The sequence below is a fragment of the Coregonus lavaretus genome (assembly GCF_964263955.1).
Source record: "Coregonus lavaretus genome assembly, chromosome: 7".
Taxonomy (NCBI): domain Eukaryota; kingdom Metazoa; phylum Chordata; class Actinopteri; order Salmoniformes; family Salmonidae; genus Coregonus; species Coregonus lavaretus.
In genome coordinates, this window is record NC_139994.1 from 36,138,410 (window position 1) to 36,154,011 (window position 15,602).

At 42.2% G+C, this 15,602-nt stretch overlaps 1 protein-coding gene across 1 annotated transcript; it reads left to right on the plus strand.

Annotated features, from left to right (window-relative positions):
* The first annotated feature begins 1,540 nt into the window (after positions 1-1,540).
* On the plus strand, positions 1,541-11,125 carry LOC311132085 (NADH dehydrogenase [ubiquinone] flavoprotein 1, mitochondrial-like). The gene is made up of 11 exons (XM_084165261.1): positions 1,541-1,624; positions 2,353-2,468; positions 2,587-2,669; positions 6,331-6,501; positions 6,682-6,865; positions 7,092-7,281; positions 7,505-7,717; positions 8,080-8,246; positions 10,047-10,128; positions 10,325-10,470; positions 10,811-11,125. The coding sequence occupies exons 2-11, from the start codon at positions 2,361-2,363 to the stop codon at positions 10,886-10,888; spliced, it is 1,422 nt and encodes a 473-aa protein (XP_084021387.1). The 5' UTR covers positions 1,541-1,624; positions 2,353-2,360; the 3' UTR covers positions 10,889-11,125.
* The last annotated feature ends 4,477 nt before the right edge of the window (positions 11,126-15,602 follow it).

Genomic DNA, 15,602 nt, shown 5'->3' on the forward strand with positions numbered 1-15,602 from the left:
ACTAGAGCTCTTTAGATAAATTCGCCCAGAGGTGTTTTAAAGCAAACTGCATTCTAATGTTGACTTTTCTGATGGATAACAGTATCAAGCGAAGGGTTTTACTCATACTCAGTTCTAGGGTCTGGAGCGCTGCTTGAGTGGACATTTTAAATGGAAGTTTTGGAAATCCCTCGCGTGCTTGTGTTATGAGAAAAAGTCCACAATGAAAATTACATTAAATGTGGAGAATGATAGGCTACATTTGCATCTGTTGGCCACCAAGTTGGCTATTAATGTATATTCCATTGCAGGCTACTGTAGCCTACCATTTGATACAATAAATATATTGAAATGATGATATCACTGGAGTCATTGCAAATCAATGTGCCAATCAATTTGTGCTACCTGGAGCTGGCAAACGGATTTAATAAATAGCCTATAACTCAGTTTGTTGTTGTAGCCTTGTGTTATTATGCAATTATTAATGGCCATGTTTAGTAAATTAAATTGGAAGTTATCAATTGTGATCATGGTCACAGCTCTATCGCAAATGTATCATTCTCTACATTTAATGTCAGTTTCATTGTGGACTTTACTCTGAAATTAGATGTTGGCATGTTGGCCTATTGGCCTATAGGCTACCTGCGTCTAGCTCAGCCAACCATGGCAAAGTTGAATTGCAATTGTAAACCCAGATTTTAGTCAATAGCCTATGCCTATTGAAATAACAAGTCAATCTAGCAAATAGGCCATTTATAACGGTTTGTAGTCTTAACATCTGGCACATAAAAACGGCACAATTGCCAGAAAATAGCCCAACATTCCTTTTTTGAAGTTCGTTCAAGTGTTTCTTGCACAGAGATTTCGAGATCCTCTGTCCAACTTTCATCACTCAAACTCTCCTGTCGGATTTATCTATAGTTATGCACATGTGCAAACAGGATTTATTTAAGCAATAATGCCCGAGGGGGTGTGGTATATGGCCAATATACCACGGCTAAGGGCTGTTCTTACGCACAACGCAACGCGTTCAGGGTTTGAGCCCTGAATGCTGATTGGTTGAAAGCCATGGTATATCAGACGTGTACCACGGGAATGACAAAGACTTACTTTTTACTGTTCTAATTACGTTGGTAACCAGTTTATAATAGCAATAAGGCACCTCAGGGGTTTGTGGTATATGGCCAATATACCACGGCTAAGAGCTATGAACAGCCCTTAGCCATGGTATATTGGCCATATACCACACCTCCTCGGGCCTTATTGCTTAATCATAGCAGTCAAAACAAGTAAAATTGACATCCATTGATGGAAAATGATCTGGAGAGTTTAATAAGGGCTACATATTCTTAAACTCACGATAATCTTTATTTTGATGGAAATCCGGATTTTGCTTCTTAGCCTACGTCGTTAAAAATGACGTCGGTATTCTTCTTAATTCGCTCTATAACGTTATGGAAAATTGTTTATTAATCTTTTGCCGCGAAAACAGTTTTCATGCCTTGTGGGCTGGTTTTCAGAGGTCAATTGACTACACATTTTTGCTAGACCTGGCAACCCTGTTTACACCGCGGACTGTTTCCGAACTAGAAGCATTAGCTTCCGTTCAATATTTAGTAACACTTGCTCGGGACACAACACTAAGGTAGGAAAACCTCTTCAACAAAAACATTGGTGATTTTGTTGTTTTCATGGCTACATTAATACAGCACACAAAACAACAAGATTCTTATGAGACTTGGAGCAGTTTTATGGACCAGAAGTCGATTGTCGTCTCCTGTTTAGCATGCTAGTTAGGTAGCTAGCTATCACAATCAAAGTGGAGGTCATAGTGGGACGTACTATGCAGGTCCTGCCAGTGCAGTGTCAGGGTAGAATGTGTTCGGCTTTTAGCTAACTATATATTTGACGATTTCTCCTTATACACCTTTGAACATAAATCCGGGAAATTGTACAATTCAGTGCTATTTATCCCAACCTAACATGTCTGATTAGCTAGCAATTTATTGTTAATGAGTTGGCAATGACAAGTGTTTTCTTTAACTCAGTGGCTGCGAAAAATAGCTTAAATTAGAGAAGTTGGGCATTTGCCTGGCACATAAGCAGTACGTTAGGTAAGCTTCCGTGGATGTTATGATGTGCATTGATGCCAGTCATGTAACTGCGCCTAATGTTTTTGTGTTGTAATTGGGTCATGTCATATTGCCATTGGGTTTTGTAATGTTGCTCAAGCTTTTGTAATGGGGATGGAACTGAAGCCTGCCCTAGATGTTGCCCAGCGGATTTAATTGTATTGTGGCTACATTTGAAATAATTTCTGAACTATCGACTTGTGTACTTTCCTGCATCCTGCCCATCCTGTCCTTCAACCAGTCATCAGAATGCTGACCTTGTCCCGGCGGGCGTTGGTGTATGCGGCGGCTCCGGCCCCAGTTGCTGTCTGTCAAGGCGGAGTGACTGCAATCACACGATTCAACAGCATGGCTGAGGTATCCTTCCACGCAACATGCGTAAACAAAGTGCAAACTTGACAGTTGCAGACTGCAGGCAGCAAATACTCTATATTGTATTTAGATGATTAGGCCTACAGTTTTACAATCTCTTTAGGCACCGCCAAAGAAGACAACATTTGGACCCCTGGCTGACCAGGATAGAATTTTCACCAACCTGTATGGCAGACATGACTGGAGGTACCATCACAAACTGCTCTCCATTAGGGCTGACCCCATTTAGTCAATTGTTTAGTCGATAGGCTGTTGATAGACTGAGATTTCTTTAGTCAAGCAGTAGCAAAAAAATATATAAATAAGTATGGTGTACAAGACACCTGTCTGAGTGGACTGATCCATTGTGGAGGCAGTGGGGATGGCACAGTCCATCAGTCTAAAACATGTGCTACTGAAATTGTATATGGTTATATTACATAAGAACAATGGTGCAACACCTTGTGGTGATGTATGTTCTTATTGTTAATCCCAGCCCCTGTCCCCGCAGGAGGCCTTTGCCTTTTGGTAGGCCATCATTGTAAATAAGAATTTGTTCTTAGCTGACTTGCCTAGTTAAATAAAGGTTAAATAAAAAAAGTAATAAAAAACACCGAATAAAAATTATATTATTTTATAACAAATGCACTTTCTCCTACGTTGGATAGTGGTTGCTGTCCGCGGTTCAGAAACACATCAGTGCACTGTTGAATTGGCGCCTTTTCCTAGACCATGTTGCTATGTGCATAATAGCAAAGTTAACCAGCATATTGGTGTTGAGAGCAATGCGGCGGAGGCAGCAGCAGAATGAGGGGATGAGAAAACAGCCCTTGCCTTATTGTCTAAGAAAAGTGAGGAGAGAGGAAACCTCAACTTAATTAGGTCTATAATCAATAGCCTAACTGTTAAATGTGCCTGGCTTTATAAATCATCAACATATCTACAGAAATAAGACAGATTCTGCTTCTGTTGCCTGTTTGAGTGTTTCTTTAATAGCCTGCTGATTCCTTGAGTGCCAAGCCTCACACAACGACATGTCAACTAAACAATTTCACAAATGTGGCTGTTTTTAAATATTTGCTTTGCTGTAATAAAGGCTTTACACTTGTTTTCGTTAGAACAGTCTCTGGTATTATAATACACTGCTCAAAAAAATAAAGGGAACACTTAAACAACACAATGTAACTCCAAGTCAATCACACTTCTGTGAAATCAAACTGTCCACTTAGGAAGCAACACTGATTGACAATACATTTCACATGCTGTTGTGCAAATGGAATAGACAACAGGTGGAAATTATAGGCAATTAGCAAGACACCCCCAATAAAGAAGTGGTTATGCAGGTGGTGACCACAGACCACTTCTCAGTTCCTATGCTTCCTGGCTGATGTTTTGGTCACTTTTGAATGCTGGCGGTGCTTTCACTCTAGTGGTAGCATGAGACGGAGTCTACAACCCACAAAAGTGGCTCAGGTAGTGCAGCTCATCCAGGATGGCACATCAATGCGAGCTGTGGCAAGAAGGTTTGCTGTGTCTGTCAGCGTAGTGTCCAGAGCATGGAGGCGCTACCAGGAGACAGGCCAGTACATCAGGAGACGTGGAGGAGGCCGTAGGAGGGCAACAACCGAGCAGCAGGACCGCTACCTCCGCCTTTGTGCAAGGAGGAGCAGGAGGAGCACTGCCAGAGCCCTGCAAAATGACCTCCAGCAGGCCACAAATGTGCATGTGTCTGCTCAAACGGTCAGAAACAGACTCCATGAGGGTGGTATGAGGGCCCGACGTCCACAGGTGGGGGTTGTGCTTACAGCCCAACACCGTGCAGGACGTTTGGCATTTGCCAGAGAACACCAAGATTGGCAAATTCGCCACTGGCGCCCTGTGCTCTTCACAGATGAAAGCAGGTTCACACTGAGCACATGTGACAGACGTGACAGAGTCTGGAGACGCCGTGGAGAACGTTCTGCTGCCTGCAACATCCTCCAGCGTGACCAGTTTGGCGGTGGGTCAGTCATGGTGTGGGGTGGCATTTCTTTGGGGGGCCGCACAGCCCTCCATGTGCTCGCCAGAGGTAGCCTGACTGCCATTAGGTACCAAGATGAGATCCTCAGACCCCTTGTGAGACCATATGCTGGTGCGGTTGGCCCTGGGTTCCTCCTAATGCAAGACAATGCTAGACCTCATGTGGCTGAAGTGTGTCAGCAGTTCCTGCAAGAGGAAGGCATTGATGCTATGGACTGGCCCGCCCGTTCCCCAGACCTGAATCCAATTGAGCACATCTGGGACATCATGTCTCGCTCCATCCACTAACGCCACGTTGCACCACAGACTGTCCAGGAGTTGGCGGATGCTTTAGTCCAGGTCTGGGAGGAGATCCCTCAGGAGACCATCCGCCACCTCATCAGGAGCATGCCCAGGCGTTGTAGGGAGGTCATACAGGCACGTGGAGGCCACACACACTACTGAGCCTCATTTTGACTTGTTTTAAGGACATTACATCAAAGTTGGATCAGCCTGTAGTGTGGTTTTCCACTTTAATTTTGAGGGTGACTCCAAATCCAGACCTCCATGGGTTGATACATTTGATTTCCATTGATAATATTTGTGTGATTTTGTTGTCAGCACATTCAACTATGTAAAGAAAAAAGTATTTCATAAGATTATTTCATTCATTCAGATCTAGGATGTGTTGTTTAAGTGTTCCCTTTATTTTTTTGAGCAGTGTATATTTAGTGTTGTTTACACTGTTCCAAATTCTCAGAAATATGTATTATAACAATAACGCACCTTTTTCTTGATCTTCTTATTGTTATTATTACTATTATTATTATGATCATAAGTAATGTCATTATCATTAGTAGGCTTAATATAGCAACCTTGTATAACCACCATTGAGCTGTAGGCGTAAGAGCGCATCCTTTTTAGTCTTAATACCGTAACTTACTTAGGCCTATATTTCAATACTTATATAGGCTACTGTATCAATCAATCATTCATTTGTTCATGTCATCACACAGTATACGAGTTATTCATGATTTGAAATGCAATCATGCATTTTAGTTTTAAAATAAAATAAAGCAAGCCTCTAATAATTAGCTTAAACAATAAATAAACCGTTCCTTTTTGGAAATTGCATTCACTAATGAATGCGACTGTTTTTACTCTTTGCTGTAACAAAGGCTTAAAATTTTTTTTTACAAAAGACTGATACGCTTATCATTTATTTAGTGTTGTTTACATAGTTCTAAACAGTCAGGAAAATTATATAGTAATCTATACATCACCTGTTTTGCACACATAATATGCACGCACCTTATTTTTCTTGATCTCCAGTATTTTCCACTACTAGTCAAATTTATTGCACACATCTGACTTTCCCTTTACCTCCATTTACCTTCCCTTTCCACCTTTACCTCCTAGTCCCGTCCGAATCTGCCATGTCAGTAATTTTGACATAGCAGGAGTGTAACAATTCCAGCCAGAATAACCTACTGTTTTTTGACTCCCTCTAGTAATTTGTGTGTCTTAATTATTTAATCAAACAGTGTGCTTAAAGCATCAGACAAGCTCAGTGAATATAGTTGATTTGATTAAAACACATAAGATGTGTCAATATATGGAGAAATACACTTTTTGAAATTTCGACCAAGATTATTTTTAGTTGGGGACAGCCCTACTCTCCCTACACAACATTGTACACAATGTTGGAAATGCTGGCCTTTGGGATATGAGAGCTTGGGCCAGTGTTCTTCATATGTATAAGAATATACCATTCCATGCATATTACTTATTTATAAAGTATTATGCTAATGTTGTAGTATTCTTAGGAATTAGGTGTCATATTTATCCCTCTCTCCCTATGTTGTCCCAGGTTGAAGGGAGCTCAGAGTCGTGGTGACTGGTACAAGACCAAGGAGATCTTGCTGAAGGGAGTGGACTGGATCCTCAATGAGATCAAAGTCTCAGGGCTGCGGGGGAGAGGTGGAGCCGGGTTCCCCACTGGCATGAAGTGGGGCTTCATGAACAAGCCCAGTGATGGCAGGTCAGTGGTACTGCCCTTATTGCTCATTTAAAGCTCTGTGGTGACATTTCCCCTAGGTACTGATCTAGGATCAGCTTCCACTCCCCCAATTCTAACCCCCATTTGACTCCTGTGCCAACTTTGACCTGAGTAAGGAATCTAAAACTAAAACTCCTATCCCCCCCTTCATCTGTTCCTTAGGCCAAAGTACCTGGTGGTGAATGCTGATGAAGGAGAACCTGGCACCTGTAAGGACAGGGAGATCATGCGTAACGACCCACACAAGCTGGTGGAGGGCTGCCTGGTGGCAGGAAGGGCCATGGGAGCCCGTGCTGCCTACATCTACATCAGGGGAGAGTTCTACAACGAGTCCTCCAACCTGCAGGTGAGAGCAGGGACTGCATGAAAAGGTAAAACAAGTTCATAACTACAAAACAGTTGAGGTTGATCTCTAGGCAGTTAGGCTGCAATTCTTCTTAGATGTGGCACACTTTTTCACCTTCACCTTTTCCGATGTTCTTACTAAATTGAACACATATATGATTCCTTTAAGATAATCGATTTTGAATGACATTCATTGATGTCTTCTTTGATCCTGGTTTTGACCTCAGATAGCCATCAATGAGGCCTATGCGGCTGGTCTGATTGGGAAGAACTCCTGCGGCTCTGGCTACGACTTTGATGTGTTTGTGATGCGTGGGGCCGGTGCCTACATCTGTGGAGAGGAGACGGCACTCATCGAGTCCCTCGAGGGCAAGCAAGGGAAGCCCCGCCTGAAGCCCCCATTCCCTGCTGATGTGGGTGAGTTACTGAGGTGGAGAGGGAGATGGAGTCCTCCCCATGATGTAGTCATACCACAATATGGAACTAATCATGACATGGCAATGGCATGTTATTGATGATAATAGGTCAATTTAGAGGTTCAACCAAACACCTACTTCAATACCAATAACATCCAAATATCCTTTGACTTTTCTTCTAAAAGTTTAATTCTAAACTTGTTGACCGTTTTGTTCCCTCTAAGGTGTGTTTGGTTGCCCAACAACTGTCGCCAACGTGGAAACAGTAGCCGTGGCGCCCACTATTTGTCGCCGTGGTGGCACGTGGTTCCTAGGCTTTGGCAGAGAGAGGAATTCGGGCACAAAACTCTTCAACATCTCGGGTCATGTCAACACCCCCTGCACAGTGGAGGAGGAGATGTCTATTCCTCTCAAGGACCTCATCGAGCGGCACGCAGGTAAGTCCTTAGCGTACACCACCGTGAGCATTTAAAACTGAGCTGCATCTGTCTCTTCCCAATGTATACTAACCACCTCACCATTGTAACTACAGTTAGCAAACATCTGCTTATGAATGTCAGTTCTAAGATATCCAATATATATGTACTGAATGTTGTCTTAAATTAGTAAAAAGGCAATCCAGAGGATTTTAAGATAGCAGGTGGTTTTGTATCAAAGCCCTGGATCAGGTTGCCTAGTAAACACTAATGCCACTACAGATCTTTTTCAGTAGTAAGGCACAGTATTTATCTCATACTTGCTCATTAACTCACACACGCAGCCTCAATTCAACTGACAGAAGTGTATGTCTCTCTCTCAGGTGGCGTGCGCGGTGGCTGGGACAATCTGTTGTGTGTGATACCTGGAGGCTCTTCCACACCCCTCATCCCCCGTTCAGTGTGTGACACCGTGCTGATGGACTTTGACGGCCTGGTCCAGGCTCAGACTGGCCTCGGCACCGCTGCTCTCATCGTCATGGACAAATCTGTAAGCTCTCACCCACACAGTATGGGCTGGTTTCCCAGACATTGATCAGGCCTAGTCCAGGACTAAGAAGCACTTTCAATGGAAGATCTCCATTGAAAAGGTTATTTAGTCCAGGACTAGGGTTAATCTGTGTCTGGGAAACCAGCCCTATATGTATAAGTAACAGTATAACACTGATGAGAAAGTGATTCTTACATCTAGGAGAACCGAAATTTGATTCTTACGTCTAGGAGAACCGAAATTTGATCTAACACATTGAGATATACAGTACCAGTCAAAAGTTTGGACACACCTACTCATTCAAGGGTTTTTCTTTACTTTGACTATTTACTACATTGTAGAATAATAGTGAAGACATCACAACTATGAAATAACACATATGGAATCATGTAGTAACCAAAAAGGTGTTAAACAAATCAAAATAGATTTGAGATTTTTCAAATAGCCACCCTTTGCCTTGATGACAGCTTTGCACACTCTTGGCATTCTCTCAACCAGCTTCACCTGGAATGCATTTCCAACAGTCTTAAAGAAGTTCCCACATATGCTGAGCACTTGTTGGCTGCTTTTCCTTCACTCTGCGGTCTGACTCATCCCAAACCATCTCAATTGGGTTGAGGTCAGGGGATTGTGGAGGCCAGGTCATCTGATGCAGCACTCCATCACTCTCCTTCTTGGTAAAATAGCCCTTACACAGCCTGGAGGTGTGTTGGGTCATTGTCCTGTTGAAAAACAAATGATAGTCCCACTAAGCCCAAACCAGATGGGATGGCGTATCGCTGCAGAATTCTGTGGTAGCCATGCTGATTAAGTGTGCCTTGAATTCTAAATAAATCACAGACAGTGTCACCAGCAAAGCACCCTGGAATACATTACACCTCTTGCATGCATTACGGTGGGAACTACACATGCGGAGATCATCCGTTCACCCACACCAACCAAAAATCTCCAATTTGGACTCCAGACCAAAGGACACATTTCCACCGGTCTAATGTCCTTTGCTCGTGTTTCTTGGCCCAAGCAGATCTCTTATTGGTGTCATTTAGTAGTGATTTCTTTGCAGCAACACGACCACAAAGTCCCCTCTGAACAGTTGATGTTGAGATGTGTCTGTGACTTGAACTCTGAAGCATTTATTTGGGCTGCAATTTCTGAGGCTGGTAACTAATTAACTTATCCTCTGCAGCAGAGGTAACTCTGGGTCTTCCATTCCTGTGGCGGTCCTCATGAGAGCCAGTTTCATCATAGCGCTTGATGGTTTTTGCGACTGCACTTGAAGAAACTTTCAAAGTTCTTGAAATGTTCCGTATTGACTGACCTTCATGTCTTAAAGTAATGATGGACGGTCGTTTCGCTTTGCTTATTTGAGCTGTTCTTGCCATAATATGGACTTGGTCTTTTACCAAACAGGGCTATCTTCTGTATACCCCCCTACCTTGTCACAACACAACTGATTGGCTCAAATGCATTAAGAAGGAAAGAAATTCCACAAATTAACTTTTAAGAAGGCACACCTGTTAATTGAAATGTATTCCAGGTGACTACCTCATGAAGCTGGTTGAGAGAATGCCAAGCGTGTGCAAAGGGTGGCTATTTGAAGAATCTCAAATATAAAATATATTTGGATTTGTTTAACACTTTTTTGGTTACTACATGATTCCATATGTGTTATTTCATAGTTTTGATGTCTTCACTATTATTCTACAATGTAAAAATAAAGAATAACCCTGGAATGAGTAGGTGTGTCCAAACTTTTGACTGGTAGTGTATGTTGTTGAGAGATGTACTCTGTCATTGCAGACGGACGTCATCAGAGCCATTGCCCGTTTGATTGAGTTCTACAAACACGAGAGCTGTGGCCAGTGCACCCCCTGCAGGGAGGGTAAGGATATTTTTGAGTGACACATTCTGGTTGGCCCACCATTTTGGGCTGTCCTTGCTCGCACAAGGCTACTTACTTTCTTAACTATTTTGATTCAAATGTTGTACCTTTAAAGAGTGCTACAAGTCTGTTTGTCTCTACCCTATTCCCATCTGTATCTCACTCATTCAAACTTTTTCTCTTGTCCTGTGTGAAGGAGTGGACTGGATGAACAAGATGATGTGGCGCTTTGTTAAGGGTGATGCAGGGGTGGCTGAGATCGACATGATCTGGGAAATCAGCAAACAGATTGAGGGGCACACCATCTGTGCCTTGGGTGATGGAGCCGCGTGGCCCGTACAGGTGAATACAGGAGATAGATATAAACACACTGAGGCTCAACTTGTTATGCCTCATTCACACTATAGTGCCAAGCTGAGCTATCCTGGGCAGGCCTGGCTACACATCTATCCACCATAGTGAAAATAAAATATCCAAGCCAGCACAGTACGGTTGGTTCGGTCAGCCATATAGAGTGAATTAGGCATTAGTGTGTATTGGTGGTAACTAATACAGGTTTCTATGGGCTGTGCCTGTATCTGTCCAGAGAGATAGCTATTTAAACAGATTTGATTTGGTAATAGTGTAGTTTGGTGACTGGCCCTTTTCGTAACTCACTCTCTCCTCTTCTTTCTCTCTGTAGGGATTGATCAGACACTTCAGGCCTATCATGGAGACCCGAATTGCAGAGTTCCAGCAGAAGGACCAGGCCAGGTCTTAAATCTCTCCTTTGTCCCCTCCCTCTCTCCTGAAAATGGCCTCATGACGTCATTCACCGTCTACCCATCATTCACAGATTATTGAAACAAGAATGTGTTTCCTCTCACTCATTGCCTTCCTGTTTTTGCTTTGTCTAAAGTCGCCAATAAAGCTCTATGAACCCTAAAATAGGTAAACAATTCAACAGTTATATGTATTGTTTATTTAAGACTTATAAAATGTAATCTTGGAATTGCTACTTGTTTCTGAATCAGTGTTTCGCTCCTGTCATGTGTAACAGATGGAAAATTGTTGTGGGGGATGTTACATGAAATTGCAGCTGTTGATGATGCTATACAAATTATTTATGAATATCAGTGTCTTGCAATTGCCTTATTTGAGGTCATTTCACTTTCTCACAGCAGAAATAGATTAATCTAGTCCACCATATCAGAGTGAAACAGTCCAAGAAAAGTCTGAAATGTGATCTGACTGACTTCACCCTAAAAATGTTACAGCCTGTGCATAAGGACCATATGGTCTATTAACGACACATACATTTTCTAGGCACAAGCATTTACTTGGTAATGCTTGTAGATCAATGTTATGATGAGTTTCTAGGGTATCAAGTGATTACGAATGTAAGGATGTACTTAGACACTTTTGATGGGGAGTTCATACAAGATATTTAATATGGTAACATGGTTAGTTATAACAGAAGGACAGAGCTTTGCCTCTCATCTCCCTCACTCCAGAACAAAGATCCACTCTCTCTATATATACACTCTGTTACAAGTCTCTCCACGAACATCTGGTAATCATCATGAGCACTCCCATTCTTTGATGTTATTACTCTTTACCCCAAGTCAGTATATCCTGTCCATCAATCATGCTATCATAAACATCACTAATCTCCTTTGACATAACGGAATGTAGACTCTGTGGCACCAAGCCACTTATCTAGTAACTAACCTGGTCCCCACGATACTATGACATGACATCATAACACTAAAAAACCTCATGTCAATCCACTTTTCTTTTTCTTATTTTGTGGCAAGTAAAATGACTTAACCCCCAACAGTTCATATAAAATACAATATTCCCAATCAGTAGTATATATATATATATATATATGACTAGAGCCTAAACTATGCTAGATAACTGAGATTTCACCCCTTTCTACCTTCTATACCTGAATCCAACCTGATTCTCAATATATTTAATTAACAAAGGTGTAAATTCTCAGTCATCTATCTTATGCGATATCAAACCTCTCAAACCTCTATAGACTCAGTCTGAGTAAAAGAAACACATATAATTAACTATTATATACAGTGGGGAGAACAAGTATTTGATACACTGCCGATTTTGCAGGTTTTCCTACTTACAAAGCATGTAGAGGTCTGTCATTTTTATCATAGGTACACTTCAACTGTGAGAGCCGTTGTGAGAGCACATTGTATGATTTTTAAGTAATTAATTTGCATTTTATTGCATGACATAAGTATTTGATTACCTACCAACCAGTAAGAATTCCGGCTCTCACAGACCTGTTAGTTTTTCTTTAAGAAGCCCTCCTGTTCTCCACTCATTACCTGTATTAACTGCACCTGTTTGAACTCGTTACCTGTATAAAAGACACCTGTCCACACACTCAATCAAACAGACTCCAACCTCGCCCCAATGGCCAAGACCAGAGAGCTGTGTAAGGACATCAGGGATAAAATTGTAGACCTGCACAAGGCTGGGATGGGCTACAGGACAATAGGCAAGCAGCTTGGTGAGAAGGCAACAACTGTTGGCGCAATTATTAGAAAATGTAAGTTCAAGATGACGGTCAATCACCCTCGGTCTGGGGCTCCATGCAAGATCTCACCTCGTGGGACATCAATGATCATGAGGAAGGTGAGGGATCAGCCCAGAACTACACGGCAGGACCTGGTCAATGACCTGAAGAGAGCTGGGACCACAGTCTCAAAGAAAACCATTAGTAACACACTACACTCCTTAAAAAAGGAGGGACTGTTGGATTCTAGCTTGAAATATACTTATTCATGTTACCATACTATAACTTATTGACTACTTTACATGTATAAGGAATGTATATGTTGGGGTCAATGAAGGGACATAGTGTATGGAAAGTTACTGAGTGAGATAATGGGAAGTGCAGAAAGTTAATATTCTGTTCCATATTTCTAAGGAGGGAGGCGAAGGGCAATAGTTAGTCTCTGATAAGGCAGGCCAGCTGCAGATCTAGGGAAGAGCGAGGAATTCGGCTCGAGGTCAAGTCAACAGGTGAAGTGAGAAGAAACCTCTGGGAGGGGGTCCAGAGGGGCTTACCACGACGATCCTCCTACTACAGTCCTATCTCACACACATACACTTCCACAAAGGTTCTAGCAGAGGGGCCCACCACGACGATCCTCCTACTACAGTCCTATCTCACACACATACACTTCCACAAAGGTTCTAGCAGAGGGGCCCACCACGACGATCCTCCTACTACAGTCCTATCTCACACACATACACTTCCACGCCCACGAAGGTTCTAGCATCATGCAGGGCCATGACTACACCAGTGAGAGCAACCAATTAAGTTCCGGCCTTGCAAAAGAGATGTATTGGCTGTCTAGATGTGTAACGAGTTGATCCCGCCTATTAGGAGGTTATAAATATATATAATTTTGTAATCATACCTTCTCTTTGCAGCTGTATGACCCAGTGGGTGAATAAACTTGGTTTGAGCTTTTTCAAGTCGTCCGTTTGAGTTTTTACTCTGTTTGTTCAGAACCTAACAGTAGCATGTGACAACATCAGGATCATATCCAGGATAGCATCACAAATGAATACATAAATACCACTTGAAGCTTGATGATGAGTTGATCCTTTGAATCAGCTGTATACAATAGTGTTAAGGCAAAAACAAGTGAGTCCCCAGGACCAGGACTGAGAACCACTGCTCTTAATTGGGACCTCTTCATCTGCAGACAGTCTTTCACAGCTCTCTGTATCTGAGGACAGAAAACATCACAAGAAACAGACTTCATTATACTCAAATGAGACAGCACTGAATATTATGTTACTATTATCTCATTCCTCACTTCTAGGGACTGGAACTACACAAAAGTACCGGCCCTATCCAGAATAGCCTACTCTCTCACTTTGACATTTGGGGCTGCTATCCTTTCATCCTCCTCCATGGCTGCTAGCTAGCTACCTACAAATGCATTTGGAGTTTGTTTTTTACAATGATAAATACATCAAGATTGCTAGCTAATATGAAGTTAGGTAGCTGGTGATATTTAATTCACTTAGCTAGCTATACAGTATGTAAAGTTGGCTAGATAACTAGCTAGCTACGTTGGCATCTCACTTGAGTTAGCCTGTACTGTAGCTAGTTAGCTAATAATACATTGTTTTCTTACATTTTCGAAATGTATTTACTTACTTGAATAGGTTCTCCCAGCCATGTGGATGATTGGAAACAGGCCAGCAAAGTTTGTTTGTCACCAGAGCGGTTTAGAGCATATTACTATTTACCTGTGAATAAATTCATGAAATGGAGAATGGATTAAACTATTTACCAATTTAATAACCAGACCTTATTACAAACTTGCTATGGTGAATTATTGAAGCAGTATGCTGCCAGCACACCCACACGCGAGCCACTTTGGGCGGCCACAACGACACGCGGCAATTTACCGAGTAGAAGGCAAAAGACGCTCCTGAATGTGGTGGCAAGGTGGAACGCGCAACTCGTTCATTCTGTGGAACAGCACTGTTGGCCTATAAGCCTACAGGCGGGAGCTGTTGAGAATGTTCGATAAATCACACTTTTTCTATGCTATGAACATTCTAAATTTCGTTAGTGTTGATAAAACAAGTTTACTGGAGAACTGAGACCAAGTAGAGACTTTGGACAGGGTGGATAATGGTATAATATAAGGCAGTTTATTCAGAGGTAAAGATATCTGGAATCGCGTGCACGGACCCGTTCGTCAATCTCGTAGGGAGATATCTGAGAGAGCCCCTAAACATTGTGTGCTGACATTTTATACAATAAAATGAAGTAGGTTGAATCTAGTCGTTCTGATCTTCTGATTGGTCCTGATGAGTTGGGCGAGGTCACCTCCAGGCTAGTGTCACTGTTGCATTGGCTCTGAGTCGGGTTCTCTGTCTTCAGATGTTCAGCCTAAGAGAAGGGGGTTTTTGTGTGTGTGTGTGTTTGTGTGTGTTTAACAGTGGTGTGTGTGTGTGTGTGTGTTTATCAGTGGTGTGTGTGTGTGTGTGTGTGTGTGTGTGTGTGTTTATCAGTGATGATGTGTGTGTGTGTGTGTGTGTGTGTGTGTGTGTGTGTGTGTGTGTGTCCTCAGAGCAAGAACTCGTGAGTTGGAAGAACTGAGAGACCTATGGCGTGGGTGTTGTCCATAGCCACCTGCTGATAAGGCTGACAAGATAGAAGTCTGTTGTGCATTGTATTAAATACAAAGGCCCAACACAAGATGGGTCATGCACAATATTTTAGTCAGACCAAGCTATAACATTATATATTTACTACGACATTAGTAAGTAGTATTTTAGAGTAGTTTCTATGCAATATTGATAAATGAGGCCCCAGGTGTTTTAATCGGCATATGCTTACTTCGATTTGGACCTTATGGCGATTAAGATCAACAGAGTAAGGTGTTTACATGACTATTGCATAATCTGCCTACTGCCATTATCAATTCAATTAT

Excerpts from the sequence above, each read along its gene's own strand:
- LOC311132085 (XM_084165261.1), top strand. The coding sequence starts at position 2,361 with ATGCTGACCTTGTCCCGGCGGGCGTTGGTGTATGCGGCGGCTCCGGCC. Across the intron at positions 7,282-7,504 it reads CCCATTCCCTGCTGATGTGG|GTGTGTTTGGTTGCCCAACA; the intron begins GTGAGTTACTGA and ends GTTCCCTCTAAG. Across the intron at positions 10,471-10,810 it reads GAGCCGCGTGGCCCGTACAG|GGATTGATCAGACACTTCAG; the intron begins GTGAATACAGGA and ends TTCTCTCTGTAG.